At 34.3% G+C, this 22,073-nt stretch overlaps 3 protein-coding genes across 3 annotated transcripts in view; 2 read left to right on the top strand and 1 right to left on the bottom strand.

Moving 5' to 3' along the window:
* Adsl (adenylosuccinate lyase) overlaps positions 1–20,265 on the top strand; it is a 45,637-nt gene extending 25,372 nt beyond the window's left edge. The window contains exons 2-6 of the mRNA XM_078177797.1: positions 14,165–14,368; positions 14,683–14,965; positions 15,448–15,599; positions 16,639–17,037; positions 17,768–20,265. Of these exons, the coding sequence (XP_078033923.1) occupies positions 14,165–14,368; positions 14,683–14,965; positions 15,448–15,599; positions 16,639–17,037; positions 17,768–18,031 (1,302 nt within the window). The 3' untranslated portion in view covers positions 18,032–20,265. The remainder of the gene's footprint in view (positions 1–14,164; positions 14,369–14,682; positions 14,966–15,447; positions 15,600–16,638; positions 17,038–17,767) is intronic.
* Positions 4,266–5,954, top strand: LOC144468404 (uncharacterized). Its single transcript, XM_078177837.1, has 4 exons — positions 4,266–4,412; positions 4,492–4,626; positions 5,276–5,366; positions 5,861–5,954. Exons 1-4 carry the CDS (start codon positions 4,353–4,355, stop codon positions 5,911–5,913), a joined length of 339 nt encoding a protein of 112 aa, XP_078033963.1. The 5' UTR covers positions 4,266–4,352; the 3' UTR covers positions 5,914–5,954.
* On the bottom strand, positions 8,300–13,258 carry Ssk (smooth septate junction protein snakeskin). Its single transcript, XM_078177836.1, has 4 exons — positions 13,131–13,258; positions 11,536–11,742; positions 10,881–11,000; positions 8,300–10,806 (listed from the first exon to the last, which is right to left on the bottom strand). Exons 1-4 carry the CDS (start codon positions 13,179–13,181, stop codon positions 10,699–10,701), a joined length of 486 nt encoding a protein of 161 aa, XP_078033962.1. The 5' UTR covers positions 13,182–13,258; the 3' UTR covers positions 8,300–10,698.
* Positions 20,266–22,073: the final 1,808 nt, after the last annotated feature.

The following is a 22,073-nucleotide window of genomic DNA, read 5'->3' as shown; positions in this document are numbered from 1 at the left end:
GTAATTTCACGTACGACGATCGCGGATGAAATGGAAGTCAGCCTCTACACGGACTATCTTCTTATAACCGATATCGATCATAAACTTCTAATTCCAGACAGGATTTTATGCCGCGAAAGGGAGCGCACCTGGGAAAACGGAGGCTACGTGCTCGCGTTATTTATGTTCGAGATAGCCTGAAATATTCAATTGTTTCTCGATTGGATGGGTGATTAAAATCCATCATTTAACAACAGCTGAATCGGCGCAGCCGATTTGATACGATTTTGCAAAATATACGAAAAATAATCGATTTGAAGTAAGCTATGGATTATGAAATTTGTTGAATCAGTTTTCATGATTAATCGTTCGGTATATATTTATTTGTAATGTTTAATTTATAATAGACACGTATAGCGAAGGCGTAATCAATTTTAGTAGAATATAAATCTTTGTTTAAAAAATACTGTAATAAATATAAATCAATATAAGTGAGAACGTTCCGTTCTATTGAATCAACAATTTTCTAATTGCATAACAGATCCAACACTTTGTAACAAGCACGGCTACGCGGAAACCTATACTATGCACACGTCAGTGTCACATAGTAAAACAGTTGCTATCACGTACGCGGACGCTACTACCACACTGGTCACGGCATTCACATACACGCGTGAAGAGTATCACGTGTTCACTGGGTCAGTAGGCGCGGCATCATCTTCACTTCAATAATCACTTGGCGATCTTCCTATCGATCTCGAATTATTCACGACGATTTCCGGTTTGTAAGCTGTTACAAACCTACTCATCTTTTATCATACTTTCTGATGAACTTCTCTTAATGTTCAGAAAAGTTAGCAACAAGTGTTTAACAATTTTATTTCTAAAATACTATGAGAACCGGCTTGTATTTAAGAATTTGCTAGATATTTTGATGAGTTGCGTGTGTTTAAGAATTTATTTGTATTTAACTTGTATAAATTAATATTAATTTATATTTGATCATACTTACTGTTGAATATGAATACATATAATATACCGAAATTAATTATATTTTGATTTGATATGGCGTAACTTCAAAATCGATGATTAATGCGATATAATTAGATTATTTACGCTACGGAATTATTGTTTTATTTATCAAAAACCGTCGCATTTGTGCACGATTCGAAGACTTGGTATAACGAGATTGTGCTTAATAGGTAGAGAGATTTTTATCAACGGATTTGCATAATTCTTTCGGCTTCTCCTTTCTTTCGTAAATGGGTGTCGTTTTTCGAGCCGTGCCTCGAAAGGTTAAATTACCAGCAACGCTCGTAATTAACGTGATTATGTATCCGGATCGTGGGTGTGGGATCGTGCCGGTCATTCACGATGATTACGAGGTCAAGTAGACTAATTGATGCATATCGTGGTCGCTTTGTTACCCTCCTTCGGTTCGCTAACACGAAAGATCGGGGAAAAATGCGGGATGCGTTTATTGAAGACACATTCTTCGCCTCGATGACTTTTCTCAGCAAGAATTTATTTATTAAGAATGCCTCCGTCCGACTATTTATTAATCTCAATGTTACACAATCTCGATGCTACGCAACGCTCTACAATGTTCATTTTATTGATCGGATCGACGGAAAACATTTTAAAGACGGTTTGTATGATCGTGTTCGTCGCCGAGATTCGAAATTAACCCCTTGCCGTACTTTAACGAGTCGGACTTGTAATGGAGATTTATAACAATAATGTATGAATAACTGTTAGGTACGAGTGTTCATCAGTTCCTTTAAACGGGAATCAAATTTCATTCTCTCGTCACCGATATTTAAACATTCGATTAAATATAAGCACACGATAAATATAAAATTCCTTTTTCTTCTAAGAAATTAGCGCGATCGAAAAGATTCTGATTATAGTAATTGTAAAGAAAATGGCACGGCAAGGGGTTAACAAAACGACTGGTGCTCGACGCTTTAAAATTCTTTCAACAATCTTATTAAGGAAATTAAGAATGGAAAAATCCTGTTTTTATGTCTTGCCGAAGATGAACCACCACAGCTGCCAACGACACCGAGTGTACTATTAACGCTACTGCCAGCGCGAATTCTGAAAGACTGGGACAAATGAAAATCAATCAATTATTTATGGTTATGTTGCGCACAAATCGCGCAGATTTTAGTATAGGTTCATTGAGTGTTTTAATGCAATTTTTACTATTTATTTCTATCTCGAAAGATGTAATGGTATTTTTGGAATTTTCATGGTCTTATAATTAGGCTGAAATTTTTATGTATTTATGATAATTATTACAACAGTATAAAGTCTAAACGAATTTAAAAATATTGATATATTAAAACTATTTCTCCAAATTTCTGAATATTTCAATCGACGCTAACAATTTTTCTTTTGCATAAACGCACATAGTCAAAATTCTGCCAATCCAATTACATCGTAATTCAATTTCGAAATTGAATTACATCGGGCTTCGATCACACAGCAATTCGACTATGTTGTAATTCAATGACATGATTATAGCTTTCAGTTCATGTAATTGCTAATTACTTTGATCGCTAGTGTAATTGAAATTCAATGCGATTGAAATCCAGTCCGATGGAAATACGATGTAAATGGAACACAATCGAATTACAAATGTTCCTCTGTCATTTGTTTCTATTGTCTATTTTCTTTTCTATTATTACCTGGTAATCTATTATTTCTTAATACGTAATTTTAATTCGATTACGTTGTAATTATTTCGTATTTTGTAACTGTACTCCAACTACAATTACAAATTACATTGCAATTCAATTATTTATTATTTTGTAATTGTGTTTGCTCCAGTTGCAGTTACGAATTATTTTTTAATGCAATTGAACGAAGATTAGAATCGTCAGTTACAATGCGATTGAAGTATAATGTAATTGAAATACGATATAATTACATATGTTTTTCTTTCCTATATTATTTTATTATTTTCTAATTCAATTACATTATAATTCAATTATCAAATATACTGTAATTGTACTCCAGTTGCAATTCTGAATTATATTGTAATTTAATTGAACGGGCATCAGAAATACTAATTTTAATTTGATTGAATTATAATGTATTACTTTATTAATTTGAATTGTAATGTATTACTTCGTTAATTGAATTATAATGTATTACTCCGTAAATTAAATGACTTCGTAATTATAACTGTAGACGAAGTTCTGCAGAATTACAATTGAATTACATTACAATTCAACCGCATTGTTTATCTACAATTTTCATTTTCCTAGCGCCGGATTGTAAAAAGAATTTCCTTACATTTCCAAATGATTTTCCGTGTGAAAAATAAGTTTACGTGAAAGAACGGTGGATAATGCTTACGAACGTACTTGTTATCTCTGTCCGGCGGTTTTGAGACCTCGGTCATCCACGTGACCCACTTGTAGAATTCGTAAAGGCCGCACGCCATGCTCGCGACCGCGCCAATCACATTGAAACATACTTCCTTATTGGATCGAAACCAGACAGGTTGAAATTTCACGGATTCCCCCAGCATCGTAGCACGGGTTCATTAACGCGTTACGTACGTTTCACTTACTCACGATGAACAAATAGTCCTCTTCCGCAAACATTATTAGTATTTCGGTGGACACGATCACCAGGTAGCCGATTATGAACGTGGGCACTAGGATCCCGAAACATGGGAACTCTAAATACGGCTCCAACGGGATGTAGTATAATATTGTGCCAATTATGCAGGCAGCCTGCAATGCGATTCATTAAAGAGACCAATTAAAAAACACTAATGTCGGATAATCATTTGATTCTTTATAGCGCAACAATTTATTTAGGTACAACTTTCGCGTGCTTGTTCATCGATTTTTAATTGTCTGATTCTTCTCATTAATTTAATATTTTTAGTATTTATATGTTATTTATAATTTTAAAAAAGCGAACTTTGTGTAACAATATGAATTAAAGTCCATAAAGAAAATGCTTGCTAACCCCGTCATCGAGATCTTTCATCTTACTTTTATAAGGTAATTTTGTGGGTTTTAATTACGAGGGTTTATAATTTCGATGAACGTACCAGGGATATAGTCTTCCATATTAACAAAGTCTTGTCAATGTTCCAATCGTTGAGCTTATAAAATATCGAAGGTAGCGTCAGACCGGCCATGTTTCCCTATCGATTCAAATTTTCTCCGAGACACGATTATTTATTCAGGCAATTTCGCGTTTCTACTTTGTTCTGAGACGCCACGCTCTGAACATTTATGCGAGATCCATTCCATTCCCATCGATCATGTCCACAAGAATTTCATGTTGTTTCGCGGGCCGCGAAGAAACAGTTTGGTTGACAGCGATCGAGCAACCTAGAATCGAAGATGAAAGGCGTGAAAGAATTGTTCACCGACGTCAACTTCATTTTGAGAATAATAGAGTTCGTAAGTGAATTTCTGCCCCGGGGTCTTTGCCATTTGTTGGTGAATATTTCGAAAGATACTGATTGGTTATGGCTTCCAGGTGCTCTGCATTCTCGCGTTGATATTTTACCAAAATGGCGTCGGGCTTCTATGGGTGATCGCTGTTCACGGCTGGTTGTTCTTGTCGCTTTTCTATGTTGTGTCCTATATATTGGAGGATCAGACTACGTGGACGGTACGAAAGTTGGTTAAACGATTTATTCTGTTTCATAGAATTAGGTGTGTCTTGTGGAATATTGGCGGAACTTAGGAACGTAGGAACTTAGATCTTTATTAATATATTTGTAATTTTATTGATATATTTACGTAATATATATTTATCATTCTATTGATATGTTTATGTAATATATATTTATAATTTTATTGATATGTTTATGTAATATATATTTATCATTTTATTGATATGTTTATATAATATATATTTGTAATTTTATTAATATATTTATGTAATATATATTTATGATTTTATTAATATATTTACGTAATATACATTTATGATTTTATTAATATATTTACGTAATACATATTTTTATTTATTAATATATTAATTAATATAATAGATCTTTATTAGACACGAATGATTAAGGTCTTAAAAGAATTTTAGAGCTATCATTTGATCGGATGTTATTTAATCGATAAACTTATAGAAGCAGTCATCAAATTTTGTGGTTCAAAGAAGTTTCAACTATAACAGAAATGATTAAATTAGCACACCAATGGTTGTAGCAATATATTCGATACTTTATACTGTGACTAATGTTAACGTTACGTTTATACATCTACTCAATTGATTAGTGTAATTGTTCGACTTCCCTATTTTATAGGAAGTTTTCGCTCTCGGATTCTATATTGTTGTAGCCTTGTTGACTGCGTTGATGGACATGTCGTCGAGATGTATCATGCCTTTCATACTAGGTAATAAAAATAAAATACGTAAGATTGTGATTTCGAAGATAACGCCGCGAAATGTTGCAAAAATGTCTCCACAAGGAGTCTAAAAACATGCTGCAGTAATTATCTATGATTTTTAAAATCTCGAAAAATACGAAAGCCGGATTTTATTAATTAATTTCATGATTTCATTCCTTAATTCTGTGATTTCATTAATTAATTCTATGATCTCGTTTATTGATTTAATATTTCAATTAATATAGATTAATATAGAATTATCGTTGATTTAATATTCGTTAATTTAACTTCATTCCTTGATTTAATAATTTCATCCGTTGATCCAAAAGTATCCAATCGTGATTTACAATTTATGCTAACGTTTCGAGGCGTATCGTTTATTAGAAACATTTCTGGAACAGTAAAATTATTTCTGCAATTTGAACAAGTCGTATTTACGACCGTATAACATAATAACATGATCGATACCGCGGTAAAATATACTATTCCGTCGCTTTCAGCCGGCGTATTGATTACGGACTTGGTGATTCTTGTTATCACGAAACGTGATTAGGAAGACTAGGATACTGAAAAATTGTTGGACAAGCAGCTCGCGAGCAGGAGGATGAAAAACCGTTCCCGTGTACCGCGATGGCGCTAATAAATTATTTAGCCGACTCTGTAAACTTGACAGAAGGAAAGACGAAGTGCAAGGGTTAAGAACGTTTATTCAGTTTGCGTGCACGCTCGCAGTAGTGGCCAATTCATGGCGCGATTTCAATGAAACCTCCGAGTATACCATGTATAATGTTTCGAAAAACAGAATGATGAAATTGCCTGCAAATGATCGGAAGTTCGAATTACAATAATTGAATTCGATCAGCGTAAAGTAATAAATTTGTAGTTCGGTTAACGATCGAATCGTCGAGTGTTCGATCGTTAAACTTGATTAAATATACTTGTAACGAACCGATGTTTTGTCTTTATTTTTAATGGAAATTTTAACACTATTTTTACCGATATTTTGTATCGTACAATTTCCAAATTAACTTTATTAAATATGTTTAGAAGATGCAGCTTAATTCCTTTGGTAAAAATAACATCAAATAGGAATTATTAAAAGGTGTCTCACATTAAAAGGTATTGACCTTTGGTAGAGATAGTGTTAAAGAAATGTTTCGAAGATATTTTATAAAAATGTGTACCTAGTAACAGCATCCCGACTTTTAGCTCGCTTCGCTGTGACGCGACGTCTAACGAAGTTTCGTTACGCGATCTTTCGATGCCTCCTATTGCACCTACCAAGTGGAGAATTAGTCCAAGCGTGAAGAAGACGAATTGCTGCAAACGCAATCGAAAACATATATATATATCTTCTCGAGATTAATAATACTATTACCATAAAATTCCTCAAGATTATACGCATTAGCAATCTGAATTATTATTAGCAATCTTAATCTACTGTGCTACTTTAAAAATCTAAATCAAGCGTGAACATATACTCTTTGCGTCCATGTACATAGCAAAGAAAAATTACAAAGTTGAAATATTAATTCACCCAGAGAAATTATATACAGCCACTGTTAAGTATAATTGCTATGGTAGTGGGTGGAGAATTACTTCGGTAAACGCCCCGAGTTACGTTCAAATATGTTAATTCGAGACCCATGCGAGTGAAATTTACGAGCTGCTTTCCTGGCGCTAATTAGACTAAGTAGGTGAAACACGTAGCACATTAGCAATCAGGAATTTCTTTTTAAATAGTAATTCCTTGCGAATATTAACACAACTTTTACTACTCGTTATCGACAATCAAAAGCAATGAAAACATGGATCTATAAATGGGTTCCTTAAAGGAATTAGTGAAAAATGGTTAAAGATATTTTTCGTATATATCATAAGCGAAGAGTGATATTCTATTTTTTTATACAAATAAAACTGATGCTTCGACGTAGGGAAGGAAAATAAAATTTAGATATCAACGTGAGGAAGTAAAACAAGATTGAAATTTTAATGTAGTGGCTCAATATAACATTGAAGTTTCAGTGCAGTGAGTTAATATAGTATTGAAGTCTCAATGTACTGAATCAATGTAATATTGAAAATTCAATACAGTGAATCAATATAATATTGATGTTTCAATGCAGTGACTCAATATAATATTGAAGTCGAAAGCTAGTGATTCAATATAATGAAGTCCAAATATAGTGGCTCAATATAATATTGAAGAGTTAATATAGTGGCTCAATATAATATTGAAGAGTTAATATAGTGGCTCAATATAATATTGAAGAGTTAATATAGTGACTCAATATAATATTGAAGTTTCAATACAGTAACTCAATATAATATTAAAATCTCAATAAAGAGAAATTTTCTCAATCATTTTCTAAAAATACAATATAAACTTCACCGTAAGAAATAAAAATAAAATAGAAAATTCAACATAAATAACAAAAATGCAATTAAACTTCCAACAAGAATAATCAAATTGTCATTGAAATCTCGACTGAAGTTATAAAAAGAACACTTCTATTCAAACAGAAGAAATATTCTCAAGTATTAATTAAATTTTTCCTTGACTGCGGCTCAAGAAAAATCTCCCCCAAAGAATTAAGAAATTCAGAATGATCTTGTTATAGCAAGTTCCTTTCTCTGCTAAGCGAACATAGTTCGCGGAACGGTTCCATTAAGGAGCCGAGCCTCGTGTGCTTTAACTAACTGGCAGCTTCCGTGGTTTCTCGAAAATGTGCGTCAGCCCGAGAACAACAAAGATGATAGTGTACGTCGACGTATCGATGCAGTAAATGACCCAGAGCCATCTTGGTATGGAATACTCCTTGTACTTCGCGATCTCGCTGAGACAGACGGTGGAAAGGATCTAAAAAACGAAGGGGTTCGATGACATCTCTTAAAAAAAACTTAAAACAGCATTTACAAACGTGTATCCATTTTACCAGTTTCAACACTTTCAACAGAAAGCTGAAGTCTTTCAAGAGGAATTGTAAAAGTTTAAACATATTTAAAGCGACTCGATGTTAGACTTGAAGTTCGACAACTGAATTTCCTGCATCGCGAAATAAATCGGTGATCGATCTCTCGTGCGATCGGAGGCACATTCATTGGCGATGCGAAGTCGAATGATCGGGAAACGTTTTGCGAGAGGCATCGGGTGATTTATTGATATCAGTTTATTTAGTCGATATACGCGGGTATTCAATGATCTTCTTTCTTGACGGGTGGTTCGCCACGAATTTATTCAGTCGCCGCCATTGCCGCCGCCGTTGCCACGCTTTGCGAAGCTCGGACCTTTTCCGAATGCCGCCAATATTAGCAGTATCATGTCGATCACGATAAATATGAACGCCACTGTTAACGAACATCGAAAAAATAAAACGGTCAGATGTTAATTCGTTATTGTTACGTTGTTAAATATTTAACAGATAGATTCTGGGTTTCTTATACGCGTGTAACTTACGCAGGGTTAGTATGACGAATATCAAAAACTGATCGTGCGTCGTTTCTGCGGTTGAAAGCGTTCACATAATTTTCACAATGTACATTTCTCAATTATGCAATTGTTCGTAATTTCATCTACTCACTGTCCGACGAGTTCTTCGAATGGTTGTCCTTAATATACAAAATCATTGTAAAGGCCAGCATAATGGCCGATGCGATCACTAACAGAATTTCCTGAACAAAATATACGAATGATCGTTTAATTTTTACTTCATTAAATTTATTCGGACTGTTGTCCGTATATCGTATTACCAGTACAAAGGTTTTCGAGTACTTATTATTGCGAATGTTTATGCAAAATTAAAACTGCATCGATTGCAAGATGCAGGTGGTAGACAGACCTATTTTTGCCTGAATCGTTTATAGACAGCGTTGCATTTTTCTTATAAATATATAAATGATGAACAAATCACAATGAATATAAAGTCTCCGTTCAGCTTGCACAATTCATATTTTTACTATTGCAATGAAGTCCCTAACAGACTCGTCGCTAAATAACGTATGCGCTAATAAAAAGCAAATGTGTGCCAAATTTACCAAATAAAACTTGAAACGATAACGTTATTCAAATCTCGAGCGTGAATTATAATTTACGTGTTCACTCGAAGCTCACCCTAAATCTAAAACAGCTTTGCTGACTCACACTATTACCATTGTAAACGACTCATTGTGACTCATACGATAGTTACGATTTCAAGAGCTTTTCCAAATACAAACGAAACTAAATAACGTAGACATTACTTTGGAGCGTAACAATATCGGTCGGAGTCATCGCTCGAGTGCGAAAGGCTTGATATTAATTTGTACAGTTACCAGAATAGGAGCCACGCTGAACCAAGTGTAACCATATAAGACGACGAGTAAATAGGACAATACGATAAAGTAGTATGCTTCGAGATAGACGTAGCGGAAGTATTGTTTCGTGGTCAAATCGAAAACTAAGAACTCCACGGTGGCCATCAGAGCCTGGATCGAAAAGATGTCGATGTAAATCATAGCCGTTCTCGTTACGGTCGATTAATCTTTCACTTACGAGTACGATAGCCTTCAACACAAAATGGACGTCCGTCCAAAGGCTCATGCACGCTCGACCCATTTTTGTGCTTCAATTTTACTTGGTTATTAATGTCTCGAATTTGATCACGCTTTTCGGTGTTAGAGAAGCCACACTGTTTGAAGTTGCCGGCACGTCACATTTGTTTTCCACGATTATTTTACTCGATGTTCAAGCTGACAGTAAAAACGCATTGATGCGTTTCAGATTATTTAATGGAAAATTTCGTCGAACATTCTTTCACGTCATCGGTGATAAAGATAGAATAATTATGATCGTTTGGTTCTTGCTTCCTACGTCAGGTAGGAAGGTGGCATACAAATGCGTTCAAAATGTTCCGTTCAATGGCGTCGCGTGTTAATTCTTCGAAGCGCAAATGATTAAAAATGTTCTCTTTGGAATGATAGTCGACACGATTTAAAGATATATTTAAATGACTATGAACCGCTGTGGAAAAGATTTCTGTCTTCGACTCAAAAATGTTTGATTTGTTTAACGATCGACGAAGGCTCGCTAATTGTTTTTACATTCAGCTGAGATTTTTCACTGCGAAATGCGAGGGGTCAAACATTTTTGAGCGAGGCTTATTTTAAAAGCTAAATTTCGCACGCGAACACGATTTAGGTTAATAGCAATGCAACAACGAAATCTCCCGTAAATCCTTCGCAATTATAATCGAATTTGCTCGCACCGCGTACGAACACATTCGGATTAGATTTTTCGCGATAGCAAATGAGAGCTTCGAAATGATTAATCCTGCTGACGACACAGGGGATTACGGAACGATTATAAAAGTTCGTCACGATACTTCAGGAAGTGTAAAACGCTCAGAATCAGGTCAACGAGATACGCTGCACCCTCGATGACGCATAAGGATCCGACGGCCAGTCCCACCTGAAAAAGTTATCGAATTTAATGACACTTACTGACACACCATAAGGCTCGTCGATTTTTGGGCTCGTGCTCACCTGTCTCTCTTGAACGATAGTGTCGAATTTGTGCTCCGGCAGGTAGCCGTGCCAATAGTGAAGCGCTGTTCCACCTACCGCGATGAACATGAATGTTCCGACGAAGTTCATTAGGATTTCCTGAAAAAAATACACTTTCGTTAAAATATGAAATTTATTTAAAAATCATTTCTTTATTAGAATTTCACCCAAAAAATAGGAAATTAATCGAGGAAATGAATTATTAATCGAATATTGATAGAAAGTTCGCGACGAACAACATGTAACAATATTTTTCACTTTATCAAAGATTCTGATTGCAACTTATACATTTTCATAGCAAAAAATCAAATTAACTTTTACATTGTCATTGTTTACTTCAAACAAATTGATGACAGCGGAAGGGCATGTAAAATGGCGTATGCATATGTTGAATGAATTATTCATGAAACAAAATATGCACGAAATGAATTATTCATGAAATGAAATGTGCATAAAATGAATTATTTATCAAATTAAATATGCGTAAAATAGAGATTGCATTCCATGTGATGAAGATGTTCTAGGTCAGAAATATCGTTTCTAGTAAAAACTTCGAGTGTGAAATTTAAGTCGCGATGTTTGTTTCGAGGTTTTCTTAAAATTGTGAAATAGATGTATGAAAAGTTGATCTTACGACAAGCGTCCTCTTGTGGTAAGAGGTGCCGAAACAATAGGTGATCAACACGACGCTGGTGTATATGAAGAAGCCGACCAATACTCCAGACGCGACGATTTCCGCGTCTGGACTTTTATCTTCGTTTAAGTTCCATGTTCCGCCGACCCCGAGGAATTCACCTTTGTAACCTGTCCTGTACAGGATCAGAATTATGAGGTTTAGTATCTGGAAAAATAATGGTAAAGTTGTTAATAAAAATAACGTGACTGAAGCTAGAAAAATTATTGCAAAACCGTGATCAAGAGTAACGTAATTGAAGCTAGAGAAATTGTTAAAACCATTAGCAAAGGTAACGTAACTAAAGTTACAAATATTATTTCTAAAACCATTAGCAATAGTAACATAATTAAAAGCAGATAAATAATTTTTATAATCATTATTAACGTAATGAAAATTAGAGAAATAATCGTAAAGCGATTTGCAAGAGTAACGTAATTGAAACTAAAACAATAATTGTTAAAACCATTGGTAAGAGTAACGTAACCAAAATTAAGAAAATAATATTTAAAATCATTAATAAGAGTAGCGTAACTAAAATTAAAAACATAACTTTTAAAATCATTAGTAAGAGTAATGTAACTAAAACTAGAATATAATTATTCTATTATGTTTAGGTTATTATTACGTATGGTCAGGTTTGACCATAAGTGTGTAGGTGCTCTGGGTATATCGCCGGACATGCAAGACAAACGAGTTTGCTACAGTTTGACGTTGTTTGGCAGTTAGTTTTCAAAGCTGTCCCAGATTCTTAAGAAATACTAGCTCCAGATAAAAGTAGTACACCGGTATCGCAATAATATACATAAAAAAGGGCGTTATATCGTTCTACAAACATGGTTCCTTATCGTACGCCGATAAGGACCGAAATGAATCATAGAATCGTGCGTGAATGCTTCTTGAATGAGTCTACTTGTGATGATTTATCCAATGCGTTGCACTAATTCGCCGAAGTTCGAGCAACTCGCCGAACAGTTTATCACGCGGTCAGCATAATTCTACTTACTATTACGTAAATTACAAGCAACTGGAAATGCACTATGTAATATACTATTGTTCTGATTTTTTAATTACTTTCCGCGTGTTCAAGCATACTTGAATCTAGTGGACCCCAATAAAGTAGTTATCAATTTTCACATGTTACTGGTCACTGTAAGCATTATCGTTAATGTCGTATTATCAAGATAACTTCGCATCGACCACAACATTCCTACAATTATCATTGTAACAAAGACTTTAAAATAATATTCCATCGAAATTGGTCAATTATTTAAATCAGATTTTAAAACATCGTAATATTCGCGACAGCTTCAGACGCAATGCGACAAGAAGAAATAAAATTTCTGTAAAACAAATAATTGTGTTCACTGCTATATTATTAATAAAAATCACTGGATATGTATTATTTATTTAGACATTCCTCACGCATCACACTCGGCTTAACTACGGTTCGTGCACACGATTTTGTTAACCCGTTGAATAATCCAATATTCTCGTCGCTGTTCGATCTCTTTTTATTAAGTATCCGCCGATAAACAATAGAAAGGGCTGCTCACCAACTTGATAACTTTGACCGCAATGCCCGCGACACTTTCGAAGGACACCATCTTTAAATTAAAGGTGGTTGTACTTTTTCACGGCGGAAACGAACACGACCGAATGTGAAACTCATAGCGTGCCGAGCACCAAGCCCTCTTTATCTAATCAGATGATACAGCGTACGTTGAAAGAGGGATAAGAAGTATAGGAGGCACCTGTACAGTTATTCTACTATCGTCAGAGATAATTTCACTCGATGCCATCGAAATATAATATTTGTCGTAACTCCCCAACTGCGCGTCCTACCTAGTTAAATCGACGATTGTTCATGATGAGATTTCGATGATTTTTATTTTTATCGAATGGACAATGATCGTATTCTACGTGATTGGTTCTTCGAAATTACATTGATTCAATTATACTCCCATTTTATAGTTATTGAACTGTCCAAGTTTGTAAACATTAGAGACTTAGTTTGTTGCATGGTAATTGAAGATTACTATGTTTAAAGGATATGGACCATGATATTCTATGTGATCGATTTTTTTAAATTACTTTAGTTCAATCATTTTCAGTTTTATGGTTGCTATGAAATGATTTAAATCTTTAAAAATGATGGGTGAAGTTTAAAGGGTGTAAACTGAAGGAAAAGCCACAATTTTCTCTTTTATTAAACGTTTATTAAGATTAGAGAGCATTGAAATTGTCATGTAAATGTCGATGTAATATGTTTTATTATTACAAGACTATGGATTTGATTAATTAAAGATAAATACAAAATACAAAAGAAAGTAAAAATTTCAGGAGAACTTCTCTGCTATAATATTTTTAACATATTGAAATCTTAATAATAATTTTAACAGTTACATTAGACTTTGTTAAGTCACATGAATTATTATTATGTAACACATGAATTGTCATTATCAAACACATGAATTATCATTATCATACACTTGAATTATCAATAGAAAAACTATGTTTTCCAAAGAAAAATTCTGATTACGATCTCATCGTTATAGTTTAATGATTTATCACGGTAAAATGATTTCAGGAGCTCGGTTTGGCAATTACGCCTGACCAAATCACTGAGATGGAGGCTCACATAAATGACATCGACTTCGAGGCAGTGGCAAAAGAGGAGAAAGCAACCAGACACGATGTTATGGCACATCTTCACGTTTTCGCGGATCAATGCCCGAAAGCTGGGCCGATAATTCATTTGGGGGCGACTAGTTGCTACGTTGGAGACAATACGGTAAATATCAATACATTTGCATAACAATTAAGAACATGAAAAATTTCTAAGATAATGCAATTGTTCTTCTACTGCTTCTAATTTAATGCATTTAATTTTTAGTATAATTTTTAGTGTATTAACTTTTATATAAAAGAATAAGATAATATTTCACAGAAAACATTCACAATAAATATCTATAGAAACATAGTTATTGCAAATAGAAATTCTGCACTAGCTTTAATTATTTTTGGAAGATAAAATAATTTTTATTTGTGATAATAAAACAATTTTTCTAGTTTTATGTATGTTAATGTTAATATTTGTTCGTAAAGGACCTAATTATTCTTCGTAATGGATTCAATATACTACTGTTGAAATTGGCGAACGTTTTGGAACGTCTTGCGAAATTCGCTATGGAGTATCGTGATCTGCCGACATTGGGATTCACTCATCTTCAACCAGCTCAGCTCACCACCGTCGGAAAACGAGCATCTTTGTGGCTGCACGAGCTTTTGATGGACGAAAGATCTATTCGACGAGCGATGGACGATCTGAAATTCCGCGGAGTAAAAGGCACCACTGGAACCCAAGCCTCCTTCCTTCAATTATTTAATGGTACATTGAATAATACTATTAAATAATTTATATTTTTTATATGGACGGTTATTATTATTTAATGGTTATAGTTATTTAATGGTACATTAAATAATACACTGTAGAGTACACTTTGAATTACAGAATATTGTTTAATACACTATAAAATATAAAAAGTAAACAGATGATCAGAAATTATTTTTATTTTGGCCTAGTTATCAAAGTTTATATAGTTGACTTTTTATCTGTGAAAAAGATATTTTTAGTATGTTGAAGACTCTTACTTTAAAAAGAATTAAACGTGGGAAAACATTATTAATCATTTAAATATCTTTTTAAGTAAAAAGCTTATCTTAGTAAAATTATTTGATATAAATAATACTGTTCAATTTTGAATTAAAATAAGCATTTTATAGACGTGTTTTAAGAAAATAAAACGTGTAATTTAAGGTTAATTTCTAATTTATTTGTGGCTTAATTATATATAATAAAAATTTTGACAGGTGACAGTGCAAAGGTGAAACAGCTAGATCGCTTGGTAACCAAAATGGCGGGCTTCGAGAAGCATTATCCAGTGACCGGTCAGACCTACAGTAGAAAAGTCGACGTGGAGTGCCTAAATGTGCTTAGTTCTTTAGGCTCTACTGTTCACAAAGTAAGTAAATCCAATATTGATTTATTTACAATAATGTATTTCGCGAAGTGCAAAGAAGTATCTTTGGTAAATATAGTGAGTAACTTGTAAATAGAAATATGTAGTCGTTAGAATAAGTCATAGGGTAAAGTCAATTAAAACGGTAATCTATGAAATCATATCCGTTTTAATGCTGCAGATAAGGTATAAGAATATACTTAAGAGCGGCGCTATCGCTATCATTTCTCTGTCACTCACGACATTATCAACAGCGTGTAAGTAAGAATCACAGAGCCATAAGTCTTTGTAGACACGACCGGTTTAAGATCCTTTACGTGTTTTTCCTTGATGTTGAAAATAATGTTGATGAAATACTATTTTTACGGTAATCAAATGTTTGCTTCGTTAAAATTGTTCCTCTATTTAATTTCGCGATAAATGGTTATTAATTTTATTCTGTGAAATTATTTAATATTTTTAACAATTTCTCTAGTGGGTTTTGATTATGTATAAATGTATCATAATTAGACTGTGGATGCTTATGCGAAAGCAAAAGTACTCTTTTAATAAATTTAACATTATTTTTACCAAAGGAGATAAAAACTATCTTTTAATTATTTTCAATACAAATTATTTCCTATCTTCTATGTTCTCTATGGAATACCTTTTTAACTATTGTTATAATCGCCACAAAATTAATTCGGTAAATTGTATAACACAAAATACCAGTAAAAATAGTATTAATAACTGGAAACTAACGTTAAAATATCTCAAAATACATAAATTCCACAGTTTAATTCTAATAAATTTCTCGATCTATGAATTGGTTCTTATAAATATTGTAAACAATATAATTTTATCCTTTGCACTCGAACGATGGTTTTAGGGTGTTGCTAAAAAATTTCTAAAACTATCTTGCTATTTTAAAAATTTGCATTTGATTAATTGCTAAAAATAAGATAAATTAAAATTTCTAAATTAGCTAAAAGTAGTTCGAGGGCAAAGGGTAACCAATTTGAATAAAATGACAAGATGCTCACCTTTCCGTTTAAACTTGTAGATATGCACCGACATCAGGCTTCTAGCGAACATGAAAGAAATCGAGGAGCCTTTCGAATCGACTCAAGTAGGCTCCAGCGCTATGCCGTATAAAAGGAACCCGATGCGCTCCGAGAGGACGTGCAGTATAGCAAGGTATTTGATGACCCTGTCGAGCAACGCATTGCAAACAGCGGCGACGCAATGGATGGAAAGGACGTTGGACGATTCAGCGAATAGGAGAATCACATTGTCGGACGCGTTTTTATCGGCAGACGCGATCCTGCTGACCCTTCAAAATATCACGGAGGGACTGGTTGTTTACCCTAAGGTCATCGCGAGGCACGTGACGCAAGAATTACCCTTCATGACCGCGGAAAATATTATAATGGCTATGGTGAAGGCTGGCGGCGACAGACAGGTATGTAATGCAAAATAAAGTGCATTTTAACCGTCGTATAATCCTTGTATGAAAATTTTCGCGTGAAGACAAATTTTAAATTGTTTAAAAAATTGATAAATTCCCTCACAGCAGCATGAAGAAAAAGGATAACATTTAATTACTTCGAATTTTAAAATTAATTCTTAAAGATATTCTCTATTCAAATTAAGACTGGAAAATTGTATTATATGATTGGTTCATTTAGATTCAAGAAAATTTGAGAATTAAGTGGAAAAATTTATAAAATCTTATCAGGTGATAATTCGGAGGAATAATATATTAATTAACGTACATTCTATCATGAATTTTATATCTCTTAAGGACTCAAATGAAAACTGAAAGATAGTACTTCATGACAGATGCACTTAGGTCGAAAGAACTTTCGAAATCATGTTGGAAAATTAATAAATACCAAACGATAAATCAAATAAATAATAATTTCATCTAGAATCTAAAGGCTTGGTTGAGTCGAATTTGAAATATGTTCCCGCACGAATTTTTCAACTTTTAAGGACACAAATTATAACTGGAAGATTATACTTTATAATAGCTGTACTTGGACTTAAGAAAAACCTCGGAATTATATAAAAATATGGATGCAACGCGATTGATAAATCGAAGCAACACGACTGAAATTGGCATGCAAAATTTACCTACCTGGCGAGGTTTGCATTTTTCGATCACGGTGCAAAAATGAAAATTATTTCAGGTGTGTCACGAGAAGATCCGAGTGCTCTCGCACGAGGCCGGCGCGCAAGTGAAGCAGCACGGCCTGGACAATGATCTAGTCGAAAGGATCAAGAAGGACCCCTACTTCGAGCCGATCCTGAATCAACTGGAGAGTCTCCTCGACCCGTCGACGTTCGTCGGTCGCGCACCCGAGCAGGTCGTCGAATTTTTGGAAGAGGAAGTGTACCCGGTCCTCGAGAATTACCAAGGACAATTGGGTGGCCACGTGGAACTAACTATTTAACGCATAAATACTCCAAGAACGCCATACATTTTACGCTCAGGGACCGAATGCGTACGTTCTCGCGAGAAGAACGCGCGGCATTAACCGTTCGACGCTTCCATACAAGTTTTATCGGTTTTAATTAAAATAAAAGATCATGCAATTAGTACAGGATTATTTTTATAAGCTTCACATAAACCAAGATTAAAAAAAAAAAGAACAGAAATCTGAATAAAAACGAAAGAAATATAGACGAAAACGCACTGTTCTGCAGCCTTCCGCGTGCACGCTTCCTCGACACCTGAACAACAATAATTCTCGCGGTATTCTCGCTCACTTTTGTTCCTTTTATTTTTCCCGATCCACTTCTCGACAACGTAACTGGCTGTGATAGCGGGTGCAGCGTGAGATGCGGTGTGCGATGCGGTACAAAGAACGCAGACGCAGGGGTACGGTAACAGTGGCAGTAGCACAGATGCGACGGAGCGCGGCGATTTAGGGGGAGGGGGGGAAACACGGTAATTACGGTATTTACAGGTGGAACATTAAATGTCAGAGTGGCAGAGAAAGTTCAGCAGAGGCAGAAGGTAGAGAGTAGAATACCGGAAAAGAAAGACAGAGGTGTGAGAGCCGATCGTTTATTTGAAACACAGACAAGACACGGTGGCAGCTGCTCCTTACGCAATTAATTCGTTTGACACGTTGACTATCGTATCATACGCGAAAGAATCCATTTTGGCTCTCTGTTGAAAACTACGTTATATTATAGCGAGGCATCAATTTTTCGTCAGTCAACGTGTCGATCGTAGTGCCACCCTCGTACATCCCTTGAAATGCTCTGCGAATTCGAACAATTTCCATGTGTTCTAGAATTGGAATGAATGTGCTTTGTATGTACATGATTTGGTATTTTAATCGATTTTAATAAAATTTTACTTTTACTCGAATCGAAACACAGTTGAAGAGCACGCATTTCATAAGGACGTACGAGAGGGTTGTGAGATGCTTTGCGTTTTGGGGAAAGCGATTGGCTCGTCGAAGCAGCTGCCACGAGTTACAGAATCACCTAAAAGTAAACGTTTCACCTGATACAGGAAATAATTGGCTGTTCGAGAGTAGAAACAGTTATAGCACTTGAGAATCACAGCACGAGGGAAAGAATAGGCGGGGGATCGTGTGTTCGCGTCGTTCTTTCGTAAGACAGCGTTCGCTTTCTGCGGCGTGGGTCTTGTTAACGATAGACAGGAGAGACTAGACTAGAAAGGAAGAGAGAGAAAGAGAGAATGAAAGAAAGAGACAGCGAGAGAGATAGAGAGAGAGAGAGAAAGAAAGAGAGTGAGAAGAAAGGAAAAAGAGAACGCGATTCTTCTGGTCGCGAGTGACACAAAGGACTTCCGTTTTCGATGCAGCGCCGTTCGTTAGCGTGCGAAAGATTATGTACAAAATTGCGCGGAAATCGTAACCGAGAGACAGTGAAAGGGAAAAGAATAGAAGAGAATGCAGAAGATGTAGAGATACAGTCGATGATAGATAGAGAGGAGAGCGCGAGGAAATGTTTGAAGAGACAGTTCGAGCGAGGTGAAGCGATAAGATCGATCGAGGTAAAGCGATAAGATCGATCGAGGTAAAGCGATAAGATCGATAGAGATGAAAGAAGAATTAGAGCAGAAGGAGAATAGGATAGATGCATTTTAATAAGAATGTAGAGATAGAGTATAAAATATATAAAATAAAATGCACAGCATTATTAGAGCATTCAATTTTCTAATCGTATCGATAAAAAGACTAGAAAGGACGCCGCGGTTTTTCACGACGTGTGTTTAGAGAGGTGGAAATGAAATTTGTAGTTTTAGAGGTAGAGTAAGAACGAGAAAAAGAGAGAGAGAGAAAGAGGTGAAGAAAAGATAAAGAAAAATAGAACATAGATAGACAATTTTTACAAATATGTACAGAGTTACATAAAATATGAGTGAATGGTCTGCACAGAGAATAGATGACAGATAAGAGATTCACAGATCATAGAGAAGGTAAAGACAGTGGTAGGAGACAGATGTAGATTGTAGAATAGAAACAGGCTGAAAGAAAATAGAAAGAAGCTGAAAGAAAATAGATATAGATCACAGAGTAGAAGAACAGAGAATTGAAAAAAGAAGAGAAGAGAAATATTTAGAGAAAATAGAATAGAGAAGAATTTGATTATGAGTAGATTATGAAGATTAGAGATTTGTAAGAGAGTGGGGAATTTTTTGAATAGAGATCCAATGAAGAGAAAAATATACAACAGTGCGAAACATATGTATAATACAGAAAAGAAAATAGACAGAAGATAGATAATAGAAAGAAAATGAAAGTAGGAAAGTCAAATATATTTACAGATAAGAATATAGAATTTTAGATGTAGAATATAGAATTTTAGATGTAGAATATAGAATTTTAGATGTAAAATACAGAATTTTAGATGTAGAATATAGAATTTGAATATAATACAAATAGGAAGTAAAATTTGAATAGAATAAAATACAGAATTTATACAGAGTATAGAATTAGAAATGTAGGATACAGAATATGCGATATAGGTATAGAATTGGAGACATAGAATACAGAATTTTAAATGTAGATATAGAATTGGAGATGTAGAATACAGAATTTGAAATATAGAGCACAGAATTTGAAAAATAGAATATAGAATTTGAAATATGAAATATACATTACAGAATTTGAAGTATAGATTACAGAATTTGAAGTATAGATTACAGAATTTGAAATATAGATTACAGAATTTGAAATATAGATTTCAGAATTTGAAATAGAGATTACAGAATTTGAAATATAGATTACAGAATTTGAAATATAGATTACAGAATTTAGGATATACAATACAGAATTTGAGATGTAGAATATAGAATTTGAAATGTAGAATACAGAATTTGAGATATAGAATATAAAATCTGAGACAGAATTTGAGATATAGATTACAAAATTTGAGACATAGAATATAGAATTTGAAACGTAGAATACAGAACTTGAAACATAAGAGTAGAGAAACTAGAGGAAAAACAGACATAAGACACAGATACACGAAATAATACATGAAACAATTAGCAGAGAAATTAGTTCAGAATTTAAGAAAGTAGAAATAAAGATAGAATAAAGAAACATCGAACAGAAACTAGACAGAAAGTGAAGAGTGAAATTACAGTCAGTAGATTTGTCTAGAAGAACTAAAAAAGAAAAAGATAGATGAAACGAGTACTTGAAATATAGAACAGAGATCAAGAAGACGAGAGAAACTAGTGAAAGAGAAACAAAAGTGTAACAGACAGATAACAGAAAACCAGAACAAAGTTGAAGATGGAAGAAAGTTGAAAAAGAAAGAAAATTGTAGACAGAAGAAAGTTGAAGACAGAAGAAAATAAAGGACGGAAGAAAAAGAAAGTCTGAACCGAGGAACAATTTACAAAGACGGTTCAGAGAAAAAGATATACATAGAGTACAGAAAAAGAAAACAATTAAAATAGAATAAAAGAATAGCAAAAAAACAGTATATAGTAACGTAATGAATTTCAGGTACTTTGATACAGCGGAATAAGAAAAAACAATGAAACGACAGGAAGAGATAACAGGTCAAAAAAACAAGAAAGAGAAAGTTTGTCATAACGCAAAATAAAGCAACATAAAGAGAGAAAGAGAGAGAGAGAGTGGAAGAAAAACAGGGAAACAGAAATAGCGAGTAAACTAGTTTGCAAGAAGAATCTAATTACAGAGGTCGCGAGAGAAAGTGAGAAATAAGAGACAAAAGTATGCGAGGCAAGGGAAGCTCTTATGAAATAGGAAGAGAGTAAAGTTCCGGTCCGCAAACAGATTTCGTGGCAACATTTCCCGAATTTTAAGTTCGTAATACTGACAGGTATTCAGAGAAAAAAAGAGAAAAAGAGAGATACAGACAGAGGAAGACAGTATAATAGTGACAGTAAATGCAAGAATGTCGATAGGAAGAGAAAGAAAAGAGAGAAGCAGAGAATCGTAGCAGAGGAAGAAAGATAAAAATAAACGTACAGTAAAA

Source organism: Augochlora pura, chromosome 4, assembly GCF_028453695.1.
Source record: "Augochlora pura isolate Apur16 chromosome 4, APUR_v2.2.1, whole genome shotgun sequence".
Taxonomy (NCBI): Eukaryota; Metazoa; Arthropoda; class Insecta; order Hymenoptera; family Halictidae; genus Augochlora; species Augochlora pura.
The sequence above is the reverse complement of the archived record's forward strand: the minus strand, read 5'-3'. Positions and strand labels throughout refer to the sequence as shown.

Excerpts from the sequence above, each read along its gene's own strand:
- LOC144468404 (XM_078177837.1), top strand. The coding sequence starts at position 4,353 with ATGAAAGGCGTGAAAGAATTGTTCACCGACGTCAACTTCATTTTGAGA. Across the intron at positions 4,627-5,275 it reads AGGATCAGACTACGTGGACG|GAAGTTTTCGCTCTCGGATT; the intron begins GTACGAAAGTTG and ends CCTATTTTATAG. Across the intron at positions 5,367-5,860 it reads TATCATGCCTTTCATACTAG|CCGGCGTATTGATTACGGAC; the intron begins GTAATAAAAATA and ends CGTCGCTTTCAG.
- Ssk (XM_078177836.1), bottom strand. The coding sequence starts at position 13,181 with ATGGTGTCCTTCGAAAGTGTCGCGGGCATTGCGGTCAAAGTTATCAAG. Across the intron at positions 11,001-11,535 it reads ACCACAAGAGGACGCTTGTC|GAAATCCTAATGAACTTCGT; the intron begins GTAAGATCAACT and ends TATTTTTTTCAG. Across the intron at positions 10,807-10,880 it reads CTATCGTTCAAGAGAGACAG|GTGGGACTGGCCGTCGGATC; the intron begins GTGAGCACGAGC and ends TAACTTTTTCAG.